Here is a 23917-nt window from a genome sequence, read left to right on the forward strand (position 1 = left end):
TCTAAACACGTCTTAGGTGGGCCTCAGAAAACTCACTTCATCTCAACTTACTATTATTCATAAATAACTCAATCCATCTCAACTCAGCCCAACATCCAAACAGGGCCAAGACATTTGAAGAAAAATCAAATGGACCCAAATAACAATCCTAAAGAAAAAGGAAGAGGGATCCATATACATTATCATGATATCGGTGTTCAAATTATGTTGACATAAAAAATGTTATGGCAAATTAAGTATAGAATCAAAATTTTCATAGCATTAAACTTGTTACAACGAGACAAAACTATAAATCCATAGGCACAAAGCATACCACTATGCATATGACTGACTATAAATTAAGAATTGATTGTTGGCAAGCAAGCAACACAGCTTGGCAGAGACAATCAATCTCACAACAGCTATAGCAACATTGCCAACCCCAACTAATATAGAGTGGGCAGCAACAGCCCAGTAGCAGTATTTATTCCCTAATACTGCAAAAGTTAATCACCAACCAATCAGAGAACAGAACAGGCATCAGCAACCACTTCACAGCTACGGTCATGTGCCCATGTGCTAAAACATCTCCACTACAGTAAGCAGCAGAAGTTATAATCTTAAAGGGCAGTGATTAATATTGTAAATTCCAATAACCCTAAACAAAATTATTAACCACAAACTTATTACCATGCCTCATTATTCTGCAGCAAAATTTGCACCAGCATTCAAGTATTCACATACAGAACTTGCAGTTCACGTTCAGTATCCACATCGCAGTCAATGAATCATAGGTCCATCTCATATGTGCAGCATCAGCTAGAAGTTAAATAAACGTTCATGTTGTTAGACCATCACAGCAACTAGAACCCCTCTTAGGACCATTTTTTTCCCAAAGACCAGTCAAAAAGACCAAAAAGGATTATCAAGTCAGAATCAAAATCCTAAAGGATATGATTTTTCTGAAACAAATAGCTGAGCTATATAAATCTTTTTTTTTTTTAATAAGTAAAGCTATATAAATCTTACCAAAAGATTAGATCATCCAGAGAAAACTAGTTAACATATATAAGTCCTCTGCAGCCAGCATACTGCTAAAACAACCATACTTCTAAAACCAGCATACTGCTGCAACCAGCATCAATATCCCGATCATCCATCTACATCTTAGGAACAGCATCAACGACCATAATTCAACATCCGCCCATGAAGCCCCAGTCATTGTTCCCCGTACATAACTATAAAACCCAATAAATAGCTTGTGATAAATCAAAAGAAAGTAAAAAAATATAACCAAGCATACACTTAAATTGAGAGGGAGAGATGGACAAGGCATTGAAGGCAACAAAATCAAATGTGTAATGAAAAGGGATCCATATTAAGATATGACTCCATCAATTCTAAAATACCACCCTACAAACTGTGAAGACCACAAATTCGAAAATGACCAGCTAAGGATGATGTCCATTTTTTGTTTTTATCGGTACGGCACACACCTACCCAAGGATTAGGTCCAAGATAAACGCTTAAACATCAAAGAGTTCACAGTCCTACCAAAACTAGCACTTAGGATTCTGATAAGAACATGTACGATGATCAAGAGTCATCAACATCAGCATAACAGCTGCAAGACCACCACTAAAGATGTCTCCATGAATTTCCAGGCAGCCAAATTAATCATTCCTAGAAGAATCGAATTCAGGAAAAACATGTTAGATCACCAAATTATATAAAAAAAAGGTCAAAAATGTATTCCTGACTAAAAATGAGCACAACAGATATGACAAACTCACATCATCTAATTTTTCAAGGGGATTGGCTTCGAGAATCTGCAGACCGACCCCTGGATGAAATACTGAGAGGAGTTGGAGATCTTCCCTCACGGCTGTGCCTATCAGGACTTCGACCCCTAGGAGATGGAGACCTTTGTGGTGAAGGACTCCTGTGAAGATTGGGACTACGCCGAATGGGGGAGGCACTAAGACATAAACAGAACGAATCAGCACAATATGGTACAAAGCAAAATATGTAATGACAAAATAATCAACTAACTAAAGCATCAATAAACACTAGGTTACCTATCCATTGAAGGACTTCGGCTTCGATGCTCATCATAATAACGGCCTCTTCCCCGAGCCCTATGGTAGTCAGGACTAACACTGCGACTCCTGCTTCGGCGACGATAATCCCTTTCCCTCCCATACTTATCACGATCATACCTATCAAGACTTCTACCGCGCCCTCTTCTGTAATCCCGATCTCTGTAGTCCCGATCTCTGTAGTCATCTCGGTACCTAAATACATTAAAATCTGTGATTAGGGACATGAGCTTGAAACAATAATATAGACCTTGCCTTCCAAAAAATATTAGCCTTATAAAAGAATCTCACAATGTTAACAACAGGAGGATGATTTCAAAGTCAATTGAAAATACAAATCTCCCTGATAAAGTGTTGCCAAAAGTGCAGAACTAAGTGAGCTAATTTTTTTAGGGATTTTCACAGAAATAAATTCCACAAAGGCCAAGGGTCTTCTACGATGTAAGCTTACCCAAACCAATCTGAAGGTCAAACTTCAACTTATGGTGCCTGTAACATCCCGGCCCTAAGATTGGGCCAAAGTTGAATCAGTCCCATGGGCAATAATTTGTAAAGCCTTTTTCCATATATTGGACAATTGATTGGATTAATCATATTCAATTAGGAGTAAAAGTTTCAGAGTTCATAAATTATGTTAAACCAAACATGCTCAGAAACCAGAAAACTCAGTTGAATGTATTCTAAGCATGCACCAGAAAGTGTTCTAAACAGAAAAGAGGAAAAAAGGTTACCTTCTGCGAGGACTGCGGCTTCTTGACCTTGAGGACAATTCAATAATTCTCCCTTTGTGACTGTAACAAAAATTGTAATAATAACTCAAGATCCAATGTCAATGAAATCCATGATTCTCAAATCAAAAAATTCAACCCATTTGCATCCATTTGACCAATAACATCGCGTAGTAGTCAAGGCACTTCCTTGGTCAAAAAGTGAACATAAATATTATATATAAGAATCCCACAGTAGTAGCATCAGTTGTAATAGATAACATTATTTAAAAAATGCAATAATAGCAGCAGTAAGTACTAGCAATAGAGAAAAGTCTCTTCTGGAAAATAAAGTAGATTAAATATCTGACATCTTATTATGACTAAGAATTAAAGACCTAAACAATCATCATCAGCAAAATAATCCACTGTTACAAAGAGGCATAAACAATTTTAGATCTTACATTTTCTCCGCATTTGGCCCATATTTTGCAAACTGAACAGCTATCTCTCGACCATCTATAACTTTACCTAATCAAAAAAATGGAAAAATAAATTTCCAGAGGTGCCAGCAATCAATTACCAAATGGGAAAAACAAGACTGAACAATATATAGTACATGTTGTGTGCCTGTGTAACACAATACATGCATTGAGAGATGGAAGAAAATAGCTGAATACCATCTAGCCTATCCACTGCTTTCTGTGCCTCATCAGCATACTTATACCGCACAAAAGCAAAGCCCCTTGAGTCACCGGTCCTAAACCACAAAATAAATGACACCAAAATCACAGAAAGGCCAACAGACACACACATACATATTAAAGGTCTCAACTTTCATGATTTCCTTGGGCTAGGCCTATTCTATATCAATAAAATATCTTATCACTTATCAAAAAAAAAAATATATATATATATATATAAGGGTAAAATTCTTCTTTTTCTTTGAATAAATTAGATTAAAAAAGAAGAAGGTAAAATTCTGCAATAGGAGGGAAAATCGGAATAGGACAATATTTTACTTTCAACAAGCTGGAAGTAAAAAATATAGAACTTGTTTTCTAGAAGGTATGCCATATAAACCCATATCTTGCTTACTCATCTGATTAAATTATACTTACAGACCAAAAGAAAATGAAAAAAATTAAAACTATACTGCAAAACATAATCCATAATGCAAAAATTCCCAATTAAGTAACTAAACTCAAAAAAACACTAAGCGAATAGTGAGAGTCACTCACGAGCACGGATAAATTACTTGGTTTCTACGAATAAAACGATACCAACATGTGAACAAGATCTTCCCTGCAGCCAAACAGAAAGTAAAGATGACAAGGCACAGCCATACCTTCGATTTCTAGGGATGAAGATATCCACGACCTTGCCATATTTATCAAAATAAGGGAATAGATCATCCGCAGTCGTACCTAAAATGCACGTCCAAACCACAAGAACAATGTCCAACGTAGCCATTAGTACCCAGTTTCTTTAAAAAAAAAAAAATTTAAAAAAATCTTCTAAATAGAGAGAGGAAGAAAGCTTACGGAAGGTGACATTGAGAACGAGGAGAGAATAGGTATCGGTGATGTCCGGAGGGCCTGTCCTTCCGAAGTGCGACATTTTTGGCCTGAGGAGAGAGAACCACGGAGAGGGAAAGTTCTCGATTAGGGTTGTTGGGGTTTGTGGTGAGGAAACTAGTGAGGAGAGAAGTCTCTTGAAGAAGACTGGGTGTTCGAGGTTTCTTTTTCTTTTCTTTTTCTAAATAACATTCAAACGTTATTTTGTTCGAATAACGTTATTTCGGTTTGCATTTTTGTTTTAATTTAAAATAATTAATTTAACTGGTTGAATATGACAGAATTTTTTCTAAATTTGTCCCTCAAATTACTGTTTCAATATTTTAATTTTTAATAATTAAAAAAGTAAATATTAATACGATTATATTTTTTTTAAAGATATTTAAGAAAAAAAATATTTTTGTAAAAATGAAAAAAAAAATATAATTTATATTAAAAAAAATTCTATTCATCATCTTTATACTACACATAATTTTTTTTATCAAATATATGGTATATAGATGATGAGTAGAAAAATTAATTAATTTAAAAGTAATAAAATAAAATAAATATAAATATAAATAAGTGTCACGTGTAAAATGACGAATAGTAAAACTTTTTAATTCTTTTTTATTTTGTAAAATCTTTGAAATCCTTTCAAAAATTAAAATCATACTAATCATTGATATATATATATATATATTTTTTTTTTTAAAGCAGAGTCATGGATATAAATTAAATATTCTAATCCTTGTTAAAATTCCTACCATTGAACTTGAGGCTTTTTTTTTTTTTTTTTTAAGGATTGAACTTGATGATAAAAGCGACCTAACTATCATGTGATAAAATTAATACGGTAGCAAACATACATACATACATACATACATATATATACACATTTTTTTTAGTTAAGGAAAAAAATCTTAAAAAAATGTTTATGATGCAATTAATAAAATAAAAAATAAATAAATTACGATCACTTTACCTCAATAATTGAATATGAAAATAATAAAATTCTTGGTTTAAAGTTTTATAAATATTATTTTCTTTTTTAAATGACTTTTATTACTAAAAAAGTTATTCAAAATCATATAGGGCTTGTTTGGAAATACAAACCATTTTATTATATCAAAATTTCTCATAATTTTCTTTTCAAATATTACTAAGATATAAATGTTTTTTAATTATAAATTTTCAATTTTTCCATATAATCATTACTTAATAATTATAACTTTTTAAAATTTTCAAATAAAATACAAAAAAAAAAAATAATCTTCTCAAGTTACAAAATCAAAATAATGTTAAAAACTTATATTCTAATATTATTTTAACTTTATAATTTTTTTATTCAACTTTTAATCTCTCATTTTTTTTAAATTCAATAAAACATTTTGACTTCCATAATTTCAATACTCTATTCACATAATTTTCATTTTTTCTCATTTTCCAAAAATTATTTTAATCAAATGAAAATGACAAATCCAACGTGACCAATAAACAATTCGATCTCCATCAAAATGTTACTCAAGTAATTATTAAGTATTTTCAAAATGTAAACTAGTACATTTTTTCGTAGCAACTTATTATATTAATTTTAATCATATGGTATATTGTAACAAGATATAAAATTAATATACTGAATAATGTACATAAAATTATAAATATACGTAACATCATTCATTTTTCCCAATAAAATGATTGAAATGTCTATTATCATTCATTTTAATTTTGGAATAGAATTTATTCACGAACTAAACTTGCTAGTGCTATGAATCACCCCTCACAATTTTATAATCAACTGATGAAAAATTATACCTTAACTCTATTTTTATGGATCTTATAAATACACAACAATTTGTTATTTGTCAAAACTATTTTAATGAGGGCTAGTTTGGTTACATAAAACTAAATTATCTTATCCTACCTCATTTCATATTATCATTATAATTTTATTAATTTTTTATATAAAATATAATAAAAAATTTAACTGTATCAAATTTTAAAACAAAATTAATATTAAAAAAATAATTTATAATAATATTTTATTTAACTTTCAATAAAAAATTTTATCTAAACTGTATAACTAAACTAAATTTTTTTATATGGTTTTGTGCTGTCATGCAGTACTTTTTTTCTTTTTTTTTTTACTCGCTTCCCCCATTTAAATCCAAATAAAAAAAATAAATTACGAAAAACAAAAGATAATAACTCTAAGATTGAAAATTCCGATGCAACTCAACAAACATGCTAGGTTGTTGCTAGTAATGATAGTTGGGCATGCCGTTGAGTAAAATTTTATTTTTTTATTTTTTTTATCTTTATATTTTTTAAATATATTTAAGTATTTTTAAAAAATTATAAAAAAATACTAATACATTAAAAATTATTATTTTTAATTATTAAATAAAAAAATATAAATACGTGAGGGGTCAGATGAGAGGCAAATCCAAACGCATAGTAGCATTTTCCAAATTAAGAATTATGGCGCAGAACGTGCTTTGACCAAAATAGACGATGCCGTTTAATTAACGTAGAAAGTGCTGACACAGAGGATTTTCCCTTCCGTTGAGCGGCTTGATCCCAAAGCTCGACACTCGTTGCTGTACATGCCATACAACGAGCTCCTAAAAGCAACCATCCAAACCCAATTTTCCTTATTTTCCCTCACTGTCTGCCCACCCAAACAACCTTCCTCTATCTCCTTAACTTGCCGATTCAGTGTGTTATCCGATAAACTGGATTCTGGCTTCGTGCGTTTTCGCAAGGTTATGGAGGAGGAGGGTGGATCGGCGATCAATGGAGGAGGCCTGACCTCGATGGACTCGACCGAATCGCGGTGGGTTTTCCAGGACGAGGATGACTCGGAGATCGACGACGACGACGACCTTTCACATCGATCTATGGCGTCTGCCTTGTTGGATTCAGAGGACGACGACGATAATGCCGAGCAGAGACTGATTCGTACTGGGCCACGTATTGACTCCTTCGATGTCGAGGCCCTCGAGGTTCCTGGCGCACACAGAAATGAGCTCCAGGTAGTATCCGGAGTTCTCATTCGATGTGATTTTTTGGCTAAAGTACTTCGAGCGAATGTGCCTTTAACTTTTGTCTCTTAGGTCCATTTTTGGTCTCAGTGACTGTCTGGCTCCTGAGAAAAGATTATTGAACTTCGAATCTTATGGTTAATACTTTTCTTTGTTTACTTTACTGGAAGGAGTTAGTGTTTCAACAAAGGTAAAGTAAATTCATAAATTCATGGATTGGGGAAATTCTAAGTTGTAGACGGTTCACTAGAGATATATCGCGGCTATTTCATATCAAACATCCGCACCGTTTTATGTCCTTTAAAGTGACGTTAATTTATGGGGTTTTGAGACTTTATGCACACCGTCTCTCTATCGCAGATTAATGAGGAATGGCTAACTCGACCTCCATTTCCTTTTTTTGTCGAAAATCGAAATTTGCTTTATGTTTTGGACATGTTCTGAATAATTAATAAAAATAAATTGGAGATCTGGTCGTCTAGATCTTTTAATTGTTCATGACTTTATTACGAGGTTCAGATTTAAGAACCATTCAAGGATTTTAAGTTCTGGTAACGCTTGAATAGATATTGAATCAAGTATAAAATACAAAAGGATATCCCAATGCCAACCTAGCTACTAGATCTTTGGTGGATCAATTATCCTGGCTTTTTATACTCCCCCCCCCCCCCCCCCCCCCCCAAAAAAAAAAAAAAACTACTTAATAGGGATTTAATTGACATGTTCGATTGATCGGTTGACCAATTTTATATATCATTGTTATTCATCAAAAAAAAAAAATTTATATATCATTGTTTGTGAAGTGTGGGTCAGTGTAAAATAACTTTATATATATCTATAACTAAATTTATAATCTATTATATCTTTTTTGTTGGTTGGAAGTCTGTAAATTGACTGGAAATAGTTGCTCAGAGAGAAGATTGATTTAATAGCTCAGTCATGATTGCCTATGGCCTACCTGTTTATGCACTTATTTTCCTGTTTATTGGGCGTGTTATTTTTTTATCTGTATCAGAGCTTTGCAAAACAATTGGTAAGAATATATGGTGATAAATTGATAATATTATTAGCGCATGTTGCTGTGATCTTGCACTCTACTCTATTAAAGAAGGAACGAAATAATCCTACGCTAGTCGTTTTGCACAGGCCACTGATAGAAAGGGTCTGGACATATTTTATTGACTATGTAGATATAATTGCAGGACTTCAGTGCAGGAAAGAAGATTACACTTGCTTTCCAGACCCTTGGGGTTGTCTTTGGTGATGTTGGAACAAGTCCATTATATACCTTCAGCGTCATGTTTAGCAAAGCACCCATTAATGGAAATGAAGATGTTATTGGAGCATTATCACTAGTTCTATACACTTTAATATTGATCCCTCTTATCAAGTATGTACTGGTTGTTCTGTGGGCCAATGATGATGGTGAAGGTATGCCAAATGTTGCAAACTGAAACATGAAACTGTCACCATCACCATCTCTCCCCCCTCCCCCTCCCCCTCCCCCCCCCCCCCTCTCTCTCTCTCTCTCTCTCTCATATGGGTGTTGTATTGGTATTGGGTTAGTAGATGCAGTGGGAGTGTTAGGTGTGTGCATTTGCATTCGCCTGAATTTTTCTAATAATAATTTTTATGGTGTTGCTTAACTGCTGCAGGTGGTACTTTTGCATTGTACTCGCTGATATGTCGGCATGCTAAGGTTAGTCTTCTCCCAAATCAACTTCCATCAGATACCCGTATATCAAGCTTCGGGTTAAAGGTGCCATCTGCTGAGCTGGAGAGATCGCTAAAAATCAAGGAAAGACTTGAGACTTCACTGGCTATGAAAAAGCTTCTTTTGATGTTGGTACTTGCTGGAACATCTATGGTGATAGCTGATGCAGTTGTTACACCAGCAATGTCAGGTCCTTCATGATTTCCTTTAAGCTTTTGGACAGCTTGCCAACTTATTATTAAAATAAAGAAATTTTTTTAATGGAAAATACACAAACCCCCTCAAATTATCATGCAATTTGCATGACACTCTGCAAGTGTTTAACTCTTATTTTTACTTATCAAAAAATTATCATGCAATTTGCAGTGTCTCCCCAATCTACCAATAAATTCCAATCCACCCCTTTGTAAAAAAGCCAACAAATCTTATAATTTATGATATTTTTCATATATTTTTCTCTTTTTCGGTTTTTTAATTTTCAAGTTTTTAATTTTTAATTTTTTTTATCAACAGTATTTTTTGATATTGCCAAATTCTAATTTTTGGTTTTATTTTTTTCTGCTTTTTCTTTTTTCTAATTAACCAATTAACCTTTTTGTAGGTTTCTCTCTCTTTTCATTGAGAACTTATGGGGGTAATTTTTGAGTAGAAAAGTGGGTACATTATAATTGCTTGGTAGTTTTTTTTTTTGTTTTGGGGGGGGGGGGGGGGGGTACATTGCAGAAACTGAAACTATGGGGAGACATTGAAAATTGTATGGTAGTTTGAGAGGAGTTTGTGTATTTTCCCTATATTTTTTATGTCAATTAGGTTGAAGAGTGGGTTTGCATATTTATCCCATAGTTCTAGTTGTTACCATATAAACATTTGATCATGGATTTTTTCCTAATTGCAGTAACGTCAGCTGTTAGTGGTCTAAAAATTGGAGTAGATTCAATTGAGCAAGGTGATGCGACCACCTGTTATATAACTCCGCAATCTATTTGGTGACTGTTCAATTTCCTGTTCTTATTTAATCATATAGTCAATAAGCAAATGACCATATGCCAAATGGCATTACGTACTGCCATAAATGAGGGTGGAGTGAGAGATCATAAATTCAGGTTCATAAGCTTTAGTTATGTATGAAAGAAATCTTTTGAAGTGAAATTATCAAGAATTTTTCCCATTTAGAACTTTTCAAAATTTCTCTTTACTTGTACATATAATCTTAGGCCATCAAAAATTTCAATATCTTATCAAGGCAAACTAGCCATGTTTTGGGTAATATATGTTTGTTTTTTTGGTGCAGATGAAGTGTTGATGATTTCCATTGCCTTTCTTGTGATTTTGTTCAGCGTACAGAAGTTTGCAACAAGTAAAGTGGGACTTGCTGTTGGCCCTGCTTTATTCATTTGGTTTTGCTCTCTTGCGGGCATTGGAATTTACAATCTTGTTAAATATGACAGCAGTGTCTTGATGGCATTTAATCCTGTTCACATCTATTACTTCTTTAAGAGGAACTCAACTAAGGCTTGGTATTCTCTTGGGGGTTGTCTCTTGTGTGCAACAGGTAAACCCTAGTCAGGATATTGAATTCAAAATGCAAGTACTTGCTATTCATGACTTAAACGTGCATAAATTGGATTCTACTAGTGTTTTTGGTTTCTCCATTGTCTTAATGAAGGAAATTGTTTCATTGTTCTTTATTGTCTGTCCTGATAGTTCTATGTTAGAATTGGATATTGAACATTCATACTGCCCCAAACCATTTTTTTTTTTTGAAGTTTGCATCACCTTCTGGTGTGATAAGTTGGGATTTTTTGGGTCATGTAGGCCTCGTTTATTTTTGCATATGAGATGAGATGAGTTGAGATAAAAGTTGAAAGTTGAATAAAATATTGTTAGAATATATTTTTTTAATATTATTTTTGTTTTAGGATTTGAAAAAGTTAAATTGTTTATTTTATTTTGTGTGGGAATTTGGGAAAGTTGTACACAGGTATAAACGAGGTTTTAATGATCTCCAATAAGTAGGTTCGCCAAAGAAACAAGACACTGTGAATTCTTGAACCATTGCTCATAACCATTGAACTAAGATCTTGTTTGTTTAAGAAAAAAATTCAAGTGAGAGTTGGGGGATTATGGGGTTCCTAAACCATTGGGTGATAGAATCAAAGGAGTTCCACTTGTTGAAGGATGGGAAATACTTGGTCATTATTGAGAGGAGTAGGACGGTGGTGAAGGAGATGAGGCTTGGAATTCCTATGGTGCATTGGTTTGCCAAAACACTGGAGGATTGCATTAAGGGTGATAAGAAGGATTTTTATACAACCTTGAGGGAGGATACCAGAAGCTTCATCGTGTAGAGGTGTTTGAACGTTCGTGGATGTTACATGGCTCTGGTGAAGTACGGTGAGGGTGGTTGATGCAGTTTCATTTTCATACCTGAAGAGCTGGGAGGGAAGGGCCGGAGGAAAATGGTGGATGCACCATGGGAAGTAGTTTTGGAGAAAGGACAAGAGTTCCATGGCAGAGGAGAGGGGAGGGGCAAAGGGCATTGGTGGTGGTGAGTCAATCATAGTGCCGTTCATATAAGGTCCTGGTGCAGCAGAAGATGCCGACCCGTGGCTCTGGTGCAGCAAAGAAGGCCGACGGGGGTGGACATGCTCCACTTCCCTCTGGGACAGCGAGGGCACAATGGAGAGGTGGAGGAAGTAGGCGTGTTATTGGTCTAGCAAAGGAGGAAGTGCACAAAACCTTGCTGGATGTACAAACGCAGTTGTTGTTTATGCAAGAGAAGGTGGAGGTCTTGATATGGTGCGTGGAGGAGGATTGTAAGACAGGCTTGGGTGATGGATATGGCTTGGGCCTGAGTTATGAGGCCCTTGGGAAATTAAAAGATCCTGAAGGAAAAGAGGGGCGATTTAAGGAACCTGGGCTAGGCTATAAGCAAACGAGCACCACAAGGACTGGGCCAGGTCCAAGCCAAATGGGACTCCTAGTGGGGCTCCAGGAAGCAGGGCCTAATTCTAGGGTTGGAACCCAGCCCGTGTGGAGGGTCAGGGGGAGTGGAGAGGCTGGGCCTTCTATCGGCAGGAGTTAGTCAAAGTCTTCAGAGAAGGTGCCGAGGTACCCATCGGACCCGCAGGTCACTTAGCGAACTCGCGAGAAGATGATGGTGACATCGAGGAGTTCAATTATGGCGATGGAGGACCCAAAATAAGGAGTTGAAGGTGTCGAGATGCTGAGAAATGTAGTTCCTGCCATAATTAACCCATCGGGATTGCGAGGGGTTGAGGAACCATCATCGGTGGTCCAAAAGGAGATCTTGGTGCTGCCGATGGAAGTCCCAGAAGTGGATTTCAATATTTTCTCCCTAGCAATGGTGGAATCTCAGCCACAACACACACAAACTGGGCCAATGGGTAGTGGGGAAGGAGCTCAGGCGATTTCGTTGCCTACAGAGGTGGGTTCTCAGTCACAACACCCACAGACAGGACCGATGGGTAGTGGGGAAGAAGTTTAGATAATTTTCGCTCTTGTGAAGGTCTCTAGGTAGTGATTGAGAGCAGTGAAGGGCACAAGGGTTGGTGAGGTGAAGTCAATGCCTCTTGACTTCTCATCTGAGCCAGAGAACTTGAACTAAACTCCTCAATTGGCGTATAAGGAGGTTGAGGTGGACCTGGAACCGTTGTGTACTTTGTCTCCCTTGCTCATAACAAGAGGTGTGCCATTGGATTGGGTGATTCAGAAAGTGAAGGGTATTCAAGAGTGTGTGGGGATTTATTGTGACGGGTTCAAGGAGCAATTCAGGGCATTACTTATAGCCATTGAGGAGGGTAGGTTTCAATCTCCTAGATCCACCTCTAGGAAAAATAAGGAGCTGAAGTGTCTCACATGTTCAATCAATTATGATGGAAGTGAGGGGAGTGCTAGCAACGGTAGATCCATGGGAAAAGCTATCCATGAAGCCTAGAATTCTTTCTTGGAACATCTAGGGTCTTAATGACTGCAATGAGCGGTTGCGGGTGAAGAATCTTTTACGACATTGGAAGTTGGACATTGTGTGTTTGCAGAAAACCAAATGGAGTTCATGGATCGTAGCATCATCACTAGTATTTGGGGCTGTCCATTCGTGAGATGGGTGTACTTTTCATCTGATGGAGCATCTGGGGGTATCCTGATTATGTAGGATTCAAGGGTGGTTGAGTCTATTGAAGAGTATGTTGGAAATTATATGGTGGCGTGTTCATTCAAAAATGTGGAAGATGGTTTTTGTTGGGCCTTTGCTGGTGTATATGGGCCAAATAAGGACACACTAAGGAAAATGTTATGGGAGGAGCTAGTGGGCTTGGGCAGTTGGTGGAATTTACCGTGGTGTATTGGGGTGACTTTAACATCACTTGGTTCCTTAGTGAAAGATCGGGAGAAGTCCGATATAGTCAAGCAATGAATGAATTTTCTGAATTTATTTTCAATATGGACTTGGTGGATTTACCACTTGTAGGTAGCATGCACACTTGGTCTAATAACTGGGCTTGGTCTCACTTGGACAGATTTTTGGTGGCCCCTTCATGGGTGGCACATTATTCTAACTTGCTTTAGAAGAGATTGGATAGAGTTTGCTCAGACCACTTCCCCATTATACTGGATGGTGGAGGCATTCATGAGGGTAAAAGATAATTTAAGTTTGAAAATATGTGGTTGAGAGAAGGTACTTCTTATGGAGGAAATTTCATATAGGCAAAAGTCACGAGTCCTATGGCTAAAGGAAGGGGACAAATGTACTGAACTTTTCCACTGGGTGCAAAATTCTCATCGTAGGTATAATATTATTGAGGTGCTTCAGACTAAGGGACAGGTATACTCGGAGTATGAGGTTGTTAAGAACTACATTGTCAGTTTTTACAAAGACCTTTTTGCTTAAACATCTCCTTGGAGACCCAAACCCGATGGTATGCCTTTCGAGACTATTGACCAGCCAAGCTCTACGTGGTTGGAGAGACCCGTTGAAGCAGATTAGGTTTTTCGGGTGATTAGTCGGATGGCCAAGGACAAAGCACCGGGTCTGGATGGGTTTTCGATGGCTTTTTATCACAATTGCCAAGATGTAGTGTGTGGGGGGGGGGGGGGAGATATTATGCAAGTTTTTCAAGAGCTATACACCTTTGGTAAATTCGAAAAAAGTATTAATGCGTATTTTATTGTTCTTATCCCTAAGAAAGTTGGGACTATGGATGTGAAAGACTTTCAGTCTATTAGCCTTATAAATGGGATATATAAGATTATCTCAAAGGTGCTTGCCAATTGCATGAGTACAGTTATGAGTAGTATTATTTCAAAATCTCAAAATGCGTTTGTGAAGAGGAGACAAATTTTGGATTTGGTATTGATAGCCAACACATGCTTAGATTGTAGAGTCAAGGAGGGCATACCCTGACTCTTGTGCAAGCTAGGCATGGAAAAGGCTTATGACCATGTTAATTGGGATTTTTTGTGTTATTTACTTGGGATGTGTGGTTTTGGAAAGCGATGGATTTCATGGATTAGGCATTGTATAACTATGGTTCGTTATTCGATTTTGGTGAATGGAGCACTGGAATGATTCTTTAACAGCTTTAGGGGACTAAGATAAGGGGACCCTCTCTCCCCTTTGCTGTTTATCGTGGTTATGGAAGCATTAAGTCATATGTTGAGAGTAGCAATGAATGGAGGCTTTCTTGCTGGATTTTCAGTGGGAGGGGTTACCATATCTCACCTTCTCTTTGCTGATGACTCACTTCTGTTTTGTGAGCTGCACAATGATTATATGCAGTTCTTGAGGGCAGTATTACTTTGCTTCTAAGTGGTTTCAGGCCTGAAGGTAAATCTCTCTAAGTCTGAAATGGTTCCCGTGGGTGGTGTGCACAATATTCAGAACTTGGTGAATATATTGGGCTGTAAGGTTGCTTCGCTGCCTTTGAAATTGCTTGGTCTTCCGTTGGGGGCTGCTTTCAAGACAAAATCTATTAGGGATGGTGTGTTAGAAAGAATTGAAAGAATATTGGCTGGGTGGAAACGGATATATTTGTTCAAGGGTGGTTGATTAACTCTTATCAAGAGCACTCTATCTAATGTACCTACTTATTTTTTATCCATTTTCCCATTACCTGCAAGTGTGGCTTTCCGTATTGAGAAATTTTTTCACAACTTTCTTTGGGGAGGCCTTGGGGAGGAAACTAAATTCCATCTAGCTGGTTGGGATAGAGTTTGCTTACCTATTCCATGTGGTGGGCTAGGGGTGTGTAATGTGAGGGTGTCCAATAAAGCACTTTTGGGGAAATGGTTGTGGAGATACCATAGGGAAGGGGAGGGTCTATGGAGAGAAGTCATAGATGCTAAGTATGGGAGTATGCTGGGGGTTTGGTGTTCCAAGGAAGTTAGAGGGACACATGGTGTGGGATTGTGGAAAAACATTAGAGCTGGATGGGGAAGATTCTCCAAGTTTTCCACATTTGCAATTGGAAGAGGTAATAGAGTTTATTTTTGGCATGATGTATGTGACGTCCCCAAATTCCGTTTGAGATTGGACGGACATTTGAAGTGTCGAGACATGCAATACAAGGTTACCTGCCCCCGTTCATGACATATAAGATGCAATGTTCCTAACATGCATCTAACATTATGTAATATTCGCAGCAGATAAATTTTTCTTTAACAATACTATGCACCAAATTGAAAATATCCCAAATGTTTAAAACATTCTTCATATATAAAGACCCATTGAACAACTAAGATCATAACACTAGTCCAAAATGCTTATGATCCAAAAAGTACTGCAGATGCAACTTCATAGTACAAGTAGTAATTTACGTTAAATGCTATATTAACATTGACGTCGCATCGTCGCTTAGTCAATTGTGTTTAGTTGGTCAGCTCCTGATTCTCCTTTAGGTTCTATAACAAGATCTACCATTCGGGAGGAATGGTCAGCTCCCAACAATCACAGTGAGATTTGATTACAAATCTCAGCAAGTTAACAAAAAACTTCCACACAGGCTAATGATGCATGGATGACAGTACAAGCATAAATGCATAATCAAATTCATAAGTAATTAAAGTATAACTTGGCGTACAACATAGCATAATTGACATAACTTAAATTGAAATATGAACTGAACTTGACTTGACATAAACTTGATCTGAAACTTGACTTAACATGAACTTGCTCTGAAACTTGACTTAACATGAACATGATATGAAACTTGACTTATCATGAACTTGTTCTAAAACTTAACATTAAAAATACATATTCTACAGTTGTTGTAGTCCCATGTATTCTACGTGTAAATACATGTTCCACAGTTGTTGTGACCCCATGTATTCTACACAAACTTGACTTAATATGAAAAATACATAATCCACAGTTGTTGTGGCCCCATATATTCTACCTGTAAATACATACTCCACAGTTGTTGTGGCCCCATGTATTCTACACAAACTTGACTTAACATGAAAAATACATACTCCACAGTTGTTGTGGCCCCATGTATTCTACGTGTAAATACATATTCCACAGTTGTGGCCCCATGTATTTTACACAAACTCAATATGAAACGTGACTGGAATAAGAAATGACTGAAATCATGACGTAACATAACGTGACTTGAACATAACTTGAAATACATGACCAACTTAAGATAGAAACATTTCGTAATATGACATAACATATAATAAACAACATATTTAACATGACATACTTGCAACAGTGAATATTACATGACTTGACATACATGTAATAGATGGCATACTTAGCATGACGTACTTGTAATGTACAGCAATACATGACAGAATATATTATGTAACAGATAAAAACTGACATACATGACATATATAATAGACAATTACGTGATAACTTGGTATGACATGACATATATGATAACACACATACATACACTGTAGTTCCTTTACTTAGCACACATACACAGTAGACTGCTAGTAAGTTAAAAGCTACCTTACCTCAATCTCCGCGTTTCTTATAAAACTTCAAGCGCGATCACGAGGAACTGTAATTAGTGATTCTAAAAGTTAGCACTAAATCATTAATAAATTGAAATATGGAAAATACTAACTTACAGAGTAAAATTTTTGCATGTAGGAAAATGACCGTTTTACCCATAACTTAAAGATTTTGCATACTAACTCCAAAAGTTACCAAAATTTACATGCCTTATGTAAATTTTATCCTCAATTCAAATATCAATTTAGAAAAATTTAAAACTAATCACAACTATTAAAACTCCATAGGGCCGAAATTCCCATATGCTATTTCTATTGATTTTTGTTTCCAACTTGTTTTGATCGACCTTTTGATCTATGACTTATAAATATGTGATCTTCAAACCAAACCATCACATGGTTTAAAAAGATATCTTAAAATATATATAAGCTTCTAATTCAAGATCACATGATTAAAAATTAACCAAAACATAAATTTAGCCAAGAACATCCACACTTTGGCTTATCTGAATATCTCTTTGTATAAAATTTCATATCTTTGAAACTAACATCAAATATCTTCAAAATAATAATATAACATATATATAAGATGCTTAGGATCTTCTAATAAAATTATCAAAGTCATTGGAATAAGTTTAGACCACCAAAAAGTTAAACTTTCTTAAAACAGAAACTGTTTTTACTCTTCCAGTTTTTAAGTTTCTAAATCTAAGAAAATCTTTCATCAGAACCTTTAATCATGCAAAAATCCTCAACCAATAGTCATATATATATGTTAACAATACTCCATAAAAATTTTGGACCTATATCTATCCATTAGCTTGATCAAAAACTTCAAACTATAACATATTCTTCAGTTTATCTCCCAGAATGACCTTTCTATAGTTTACATAATATTTGACTGACCAAATGAGTTTCAAATGGGACAAATAAAATATCCATGTAAACTAGACTAAAAAAGGAACAACTTATATGAAGGAGACTTTATGATAAAACACTTACAAAAGTTTCGAAATGTGCGTGCAAAAGAACTCCTAAAAGCTGTCCGAGAGAGTGTTTGATATTCTTTTAATGGAAAGTGTAAATGAAGATAATTTCGTGGGGAGGGGTGGCTGGAGATACTTATGGATGAGATATGGAAGAGATGAGGCTGGAGTTAGAGTTAAGTGTAGGACTCTCTTACCCGAAGTGAGAGTTAAGTGTAGGACTCTCTTACCCAATAATATCCACGAAATTAGCTTAAAATATTTTTATCCAATAATATCCACAAAATTAGTTTAAAATATTTTTATCCAATAATATCTACAACAATTAGCTCAAGATATTTTTATCTAATAATATGTACAGTTTTGAGCAGACATTTCGTCCGAAAATATGAAAAAATGTTATTGCGCCATAAGACCTTAAATAACCCTCCGAGTCTAATGGCACAAACCATAATACATTTTGACACTTCTAACTATCTCCAATAATCAAAAACACACTTCGGATACCATAGTAAATAATAATACTAACTATGTAGTTAGACCAAAACCTATATGATTAATGGATTCGTGAAAACTTATGGGGTCTTCACGAGGTTCCTAAAGCTAATAGAAATTTCACAATTAAATTTCTAGCAGGCTGTTACAATCTATGATGTGGTGAAAGGACTTTAAGGCAAGTGTTTCCCATGCTCTACCAAATTTCTTGTGACAAAGAGCCTGCCGTGGCTGACTTAGTGGTACTATCTAATGGTGTTGTCCATTGAAATGTAAGTTTCTCAAGAGCTGCTCAAGATTGAGAGTTGGATACGTTTGCTGATTTCTTTGACACGTTATATGCAATGTCAATGGGCAATGAGATGGAGGATAGGATGATTTGGTAACTGAGTGGAAATAACAAATTCTCAGTGCGCCCCTTCTGTAATGCCCTCTTGGGTGTATCTAATGATCATAGTTTTCCTTGGAAGGCTATATGGCAATGCAAAGTACCTTCTAAGATTGTTTTCTTTGTATGGACTGCATCTCTTGGGCGGATCCTCACGTTGGATAATCTGAGAAAACATGTTCTCATCATAATAGATTGGTGTTTTGTGTGCAAGAGAGACGGAGAATCAATGGATCATCTCTTGTTACACTATGAGGTGGCCAGGTGTCTACGGAATGAGATCTTTAATAGAACATGGGTGGCTTGGGTCATGCCTAGGAGAGCTAGGGATATTCTGAGGTACTGGACAGGAACTAGGGGGAATGCCCAAATAGTTGCTGTGCGGAGAATGATCCCTTATTGCATTATGTGGTGCTTGTGACTAGAGAGAAACAAGAGGTGCTTTGAAGACATGGAGCGTTCTTTGGATTAGCTGAAGCGATTTTTCTACAATACTTTACTTTCTTGGGCTTTGGCCATTATTTGTAATACGGACATTGTTCATGACTTGTATCTCTTGCTAGTACCTAGTTGTAATTAGGCATGCTAGTTGTATACTACCGCTGTACTTAGGCAATGCCTTTTATATCAATAAAATTTTACTTTTACCTATAAAAAAAAACAAAAATTAGATATATTAGAGATTAATTTGTTGTAATTATTTATCCCGTGGGTTCAAGGGATTTAAGAACAGTTGTCGCTGGAATGTGTGGCATTTTGACCTAAACTTCGATAGAAAAACCTATGAGAGAAGGTTGATAAGATTTATCCCGTGTTTTTGAATGAAGACTAAATCATTTCATGCGGTGATTTTTTGGAAGCTGGGCAGGTGTAAGTATTATGACTTGGGACAGATTTGGAAATCTGCCAACATTTTGGATTTATGTAGTGAAGCTTAGGACATCTGAATCTAGGGTTTCAATGGGAGAGGAGATGCTTAGGGTTTGTACATTGATGGAAAACATGAATGGGGCTGGATGATAGAATGTGGAAACTGAGAATTCATCGTACCTGAGATAGGTGCTCAAAACTGGCCCTTTATGTAATACTAAAGTTACGTCTCTTATCCAATATTTATCATTCTAGTCACAGTTTGTCATAAAAGTGGTTACTTGAGCATATGAATTTGGAGAACGGATTTTCATCACATCAGCAAGCACATGGATTGAAAGAAATAACGAGTGAATCATTTCAACTTGTTCCTGGGGATTCAGCCTTTGTATCCAAAAATATGAATACTTAAAATTTGGCTCTGTAGTTTGGTTTTAGTAATTTCCTGTGCAGATGTGTCATGCATGGGTGTTGATCTTGTATATGTCCCCGTTCTTGGGCTATGTCTATTCTCATTACTAAAGTTTCTTTTTTACAGATAAAAAAAATTCATGGTCAAATATGTATAGGAAAGACATAACGATAGCCATCTGAAATTATTTGGTCAGCACGAGTAACAACAAGAGACTTGTTAGAATCACAACAAAACTATGGGTCATGCCTTGTGTCTTGCCAGAACAATTTTGAGACAGGAATTATGGATGTCTTGCATCATTCACCATAATACACTATTATGAATTAGTAAAATGCTGATGGAATTAGTAAACTCTATACTATCATGAATCGTTTTGGTGCCGTAATTTAGATTGGGTGAATGTGCAATTTGCTGCTAATGGTCATCATAGTTTTTATCACTTGGCTGTTTTAAGTTTGCTGATGATGTATTATTTTCAGGTTCTGAAGCAATGTTTGCAGATCTTTGCTACTTTTCTGTGCGATCAGTTCAGGTAAAGAAGCAAGAGACTTGGTTCCTGGATCAGATTTCTTACATATCCGAGATCGCTTACATTTTTACATTAATATGTAGCAGTGACAACATTTTCTAGTTAATTTCTGTTACTGTCAATTGGTATTTTGATTAGCTACACTTCTGATTTACATGATAGTGGTTATTTGCAGCTTACATTTGTATTTCTTGTTCTGCCTTGCCTTGTGTTGGGTTACTTGGGTCAAGCTGCATACCTTATGGAAAACCATGCTGATACTGAGCAAGCTTTCTTTTCTTCAATTCCAAGTAAGCCTCACCATTTATCTCAAACCAATAAGGTCTATATGGTTGCTTTATAAGCGGATTCTGTTTGTATTTTGCAGGACCTATAGTAATACTTGCTTAAATAACTCTTATGTGCTAGATTTGGGTTAAACTTCTATCCTCATTGGAAACATTTTATTCGCATACTGAAGAATAAAAGTAATTTAATTCTTGAGAATCGTATTGTCTATAGGTGGTGCTTTCTGGCCTGTCTTGTTCGTTGCTAACATTGCTGCATTAATTGCCAGTCGGGCAATGACAACAGCCACATTTTCTTGTATAAAACAATCGGCTGCACTGGGTTGTTTCCCTCGTCTAAAAATCATTCATACATCTCGGAAGTTCATGGGCCAGATTTATATCCCTATCATAAACTGGTTTTTGCTGGCAGTTTGCCTGGTGGTTGTCTGTTGTATCTCAAGCATTGATGAGATCGGAAATGCATATGGTAATACTTCTTCCTTAACTTTAAATTGCTCTTCAGTTTATGGTTTCTTCCTTTGTGTGGTTGAATATGGGCTCCATTTTCCTTGCAAGGCTTCTGCTTCAAATTGCTTAATAATTGCATAGATTGCTGATGGATCTAGAGAAGTGCTTTGCAGCAACTTCTGTAGTGCGATCAATAAAAATTTGTTTACTGATCAAAAAAAAAAAAAAAAAAAAAAGGGACAGGAATACATGAATGACGACGCTGCATATAAATTTGAAAATATGTTTATGCTTCCAATTTTTTCTTTACCTGATCTTAGTATTGTTCTCTGTGCGTTCTTGTATACTCCGTGTACTTGAGTTGCGCCTTTTATGGTTATCCGTAAAGAATTATTACCCATAAAAAAGTATTGTTTCCTGTGTCAACTTGTACAAACTTTTTGACCTTTCGGATATTTAATGTTTTTTTACAGGAATTGCCGAGTTAGGAATAATGATGATGACGACAATTTTAGTAACCATTGTTATGCTGCTTATATGGCAGATAAACATTGCAATCGTGCTGAGTTTTATGGTATTTTTCTTGGGGTTAGAATTGACTTTCTTCTCATCAGTTTTATGGAGTGTAACAGATGGAAGTTGGATAATATTAGTTTTTGCTGTAATTATGTTTTTGATAATGTATATCTGGAATTATGGAAGCAAGCTTAAGTATGAAACAGAAGTAAAGCAAAAGCTATCAATGGATTTGATGAGGGAATTGGGTTGCAATCTTGGCACAATCAGAGCTCCTGGTATAGGTTTACTCTACAATGAGCTGGTGAGGGGAATACCAGCTATTTTTGGCCATTTTCTGACAACTCTCCCGGCAATCCACTCGATGATAATCTTTGTCTGTATAAAATATGTTCCGGTACCTGTAGTGCCTCAGGGTGAAAGGTTCCTTTTCCGGCGTGTCTGCCCAAGGAGCTACCATCTATTTCGTTGCATTGCCAGGTAAATTGCCAGGTTCCTGCTAGTTGAGCGCTTTTCTTGTTAGGGTGAGTGAAATTTATCATGTAATGTTGAACCTTTATGAACCTTAATCCTTGACCTACCTTATCTAGAAGCCAAATGGTTGAATCGTTCTTTGGTAAAGTCACCTCCTTTAACTGACTGGGGGAGTAATGCCTTAAAACTGACTGAAGGAGCTCATTCAATACCTTCATTTTTTTTACCACTCTTTGTGACCTCTTTACATTTCAAATTCGTGTTCTAGAATTGACCAACTCATAAATATACAGAATCAATTTTCTTTTATTGACTCCCAAGGAATGAGGTGGTATCTTGACAGTATTTTGATACTATGCTTTTTTTGATTAGATTCTGTTGTCTTTTATTTTTATATGTTTTCTTGCACAATAACTTTACAAGTGCATTTAATCACATCAACAGGTATGGTTATAAAGATGTTCGCAAAGAAAATCACCAGACTTTTGAGCAGCTGCTAATTGAGAGCCTTGAGAAGTTCATTCGCCGAGAAGCACAGGAACGATCATTGGAGAGTGATAGGGATGATGATACAGACTCTGGAGACTATTTATCTGGCTCAAGGCTTCTTATAGCTCCCAATGGGAGTGTCTACTCACTGGGTGTTCCTCTCCTAGCTGAGTTCAATGAGGCAAGAAAGCCCATTTTGAAAGCAAGCACATCAAAGGAGTTGAGACCAGTACTACCTCCTACAGAGTCAGCAGTGTCTGATGCAGGGCAGTGTTTTGAAAGAGAGCTGTCTTTTTTACACAAGGCTAAAGAATCCGGGGTTGTTTATCTTCTTGGTCATGGTGATATTAGAGCTAGGAAAGATTCGTGGTTTATTAAGAAGCTAGTCATAAACTACTTTTATGCTTTCTTGAGAAAGAACTGCAGAACCGGGATTGCGAATTTGAGCATGCCCCAATCACATCTAATGCAAGTGGGCATGACATACATGGTTTGATGGTGGATTTTGAAACTAAAATAAGGAAAATCTCGATCAATTCAACACCAGAAGTTGACACAGGCGCCTGTGGTTCGGACAGGGTTCTCTGGAATGTTCTGCCTTCTATTCTAGTTCGATTCTTGAATGTCCACATTTTTGCACTGTTCTCGTGGTTATGCCTGGTCATTTGGATCTACCAATGGTAGAAACTTTTCGTCACCTACCCTATCGGGGAAAGCTTTTGTATTGTTTATTGTGTTGTACCATATCAACTCTTGTAATTACCATCTCAAAGTTGTATAAATGTCATTCAACATGACATAATTCCACTTCAAATTGTTTTGCTCCTAATAACGTCGGACTGGCATAGCTGTTGACCTCACATCATATCTGGAGTGCTTTTTTTATTTTTTATTTTATTTTTATTTTTATTTTTTGTAATGAGCTGAGTACATAAATTT

The 23917-nt window shown here is 36.0% G+C and overlaps 2 protein-coding genes across 6 annotated transcripts; one reads left to right on the forward strand and one right to left on the reverse strand.

Moving 5' to 3' along the window:
- Nucleotides 1–237: 237 nt before the first annotated feature.
- On the reverse strand, nt 238–4547 carry LOC122314252 (serine/arginine-rich splicing factor SC35-like). Of its 4 annotated transcripts, none has more exons than XR_006243661.1 (11): nt 4330–4544; nt 4134–4212; nt 3466–3545; nt 3250–3316; nt 2810–2869; nt 2058–2273; nt 1773–1957; nt 1534–1662; nt 1009–1217; nt 670–798; nt 238–572 (listed from the first exon to the last, which is right to left on the reverse strand). XR_006243661.1 is itself a non-coding variant. In XM_043129730.1 (8 exons), the coding sequence occupies exons 1-7, from the start codon at nt 4403–4405 to the stop codon at nt 1786–1788; spliced, it is 729 nt and encodes a 242-aa protein (XP_042985664.1). In that variant the 5' UTR covers nt 4406–4547; the 3' UTR covers nt 1315–1662; nt 1773–1785. The 4 variants fall into 4 exon arrangements, 2 of the variants coding, with proteins under 2 accessions (XP_042985664.1, XP_042985663.1); XR_006243662.1 differs by having other exon boundaries at nt 670–853; XM_043129730.1 differs by lacking the exons at nt 238–572; nt 670–798; nt 1009–1217 and having other exon boundaries at nt 1315–1662; nt 1773–1936; nt 4330–4547.
- Nucleotides 4548–6862: 2315 nt separating this feature from the next.
- On the forward strand, nt 6863–23838 carry LOC122313421 (potassium transporter 7-like). 2 transcript variants are annotated; one of them, XM_043128400.1, is made up of 10 exons: nt 6864–7376; nt 8588–8816; nt 9041–9289; nt 9995–10045; nt 10391–10651; nt 20713–20765; nt 20938–21052; nt 21264–21518; nt 21973–22495; nt 22934–23838. In XM_043128400.1, exons 1-10 carry the CDS (start codon nt 6948–6950, stop codon nt 23472–23474), a joined length of 2706 nt encoding a protein of 901 aa, XP_042984334.1. In that variant the 5' UTR covers nt 6864–6947; the 3' UTR covers nt 23475–23838. The 2 variants fall into 2 exon arrangements, with proteins under 2 accessions (XP_042984335.1, XP_042984334.1); XM_043128401.1 differs by lacking the exon at nt 9995–10045 and having other exon boundaries at nt 6863–7376.
- Nucleotides 23839–23917: the final 79 nt, after the last annotated feature.

This window comes from Carya illinoinensis, chromosome 6 (genome assembly GCF_018687715.1).
Source record: "Carya illinoinensis cultivar Pawnee chromosome 6, C.illinoinensisPawnee_v1, whole genome shotgun sequence".
Lineage (NCBI taxonomy): Eukaryota > Viridiplantae > Streptophyta > Magnoliopsida > Fagales > Juglandaceae > Carya > Carya illinoinensis.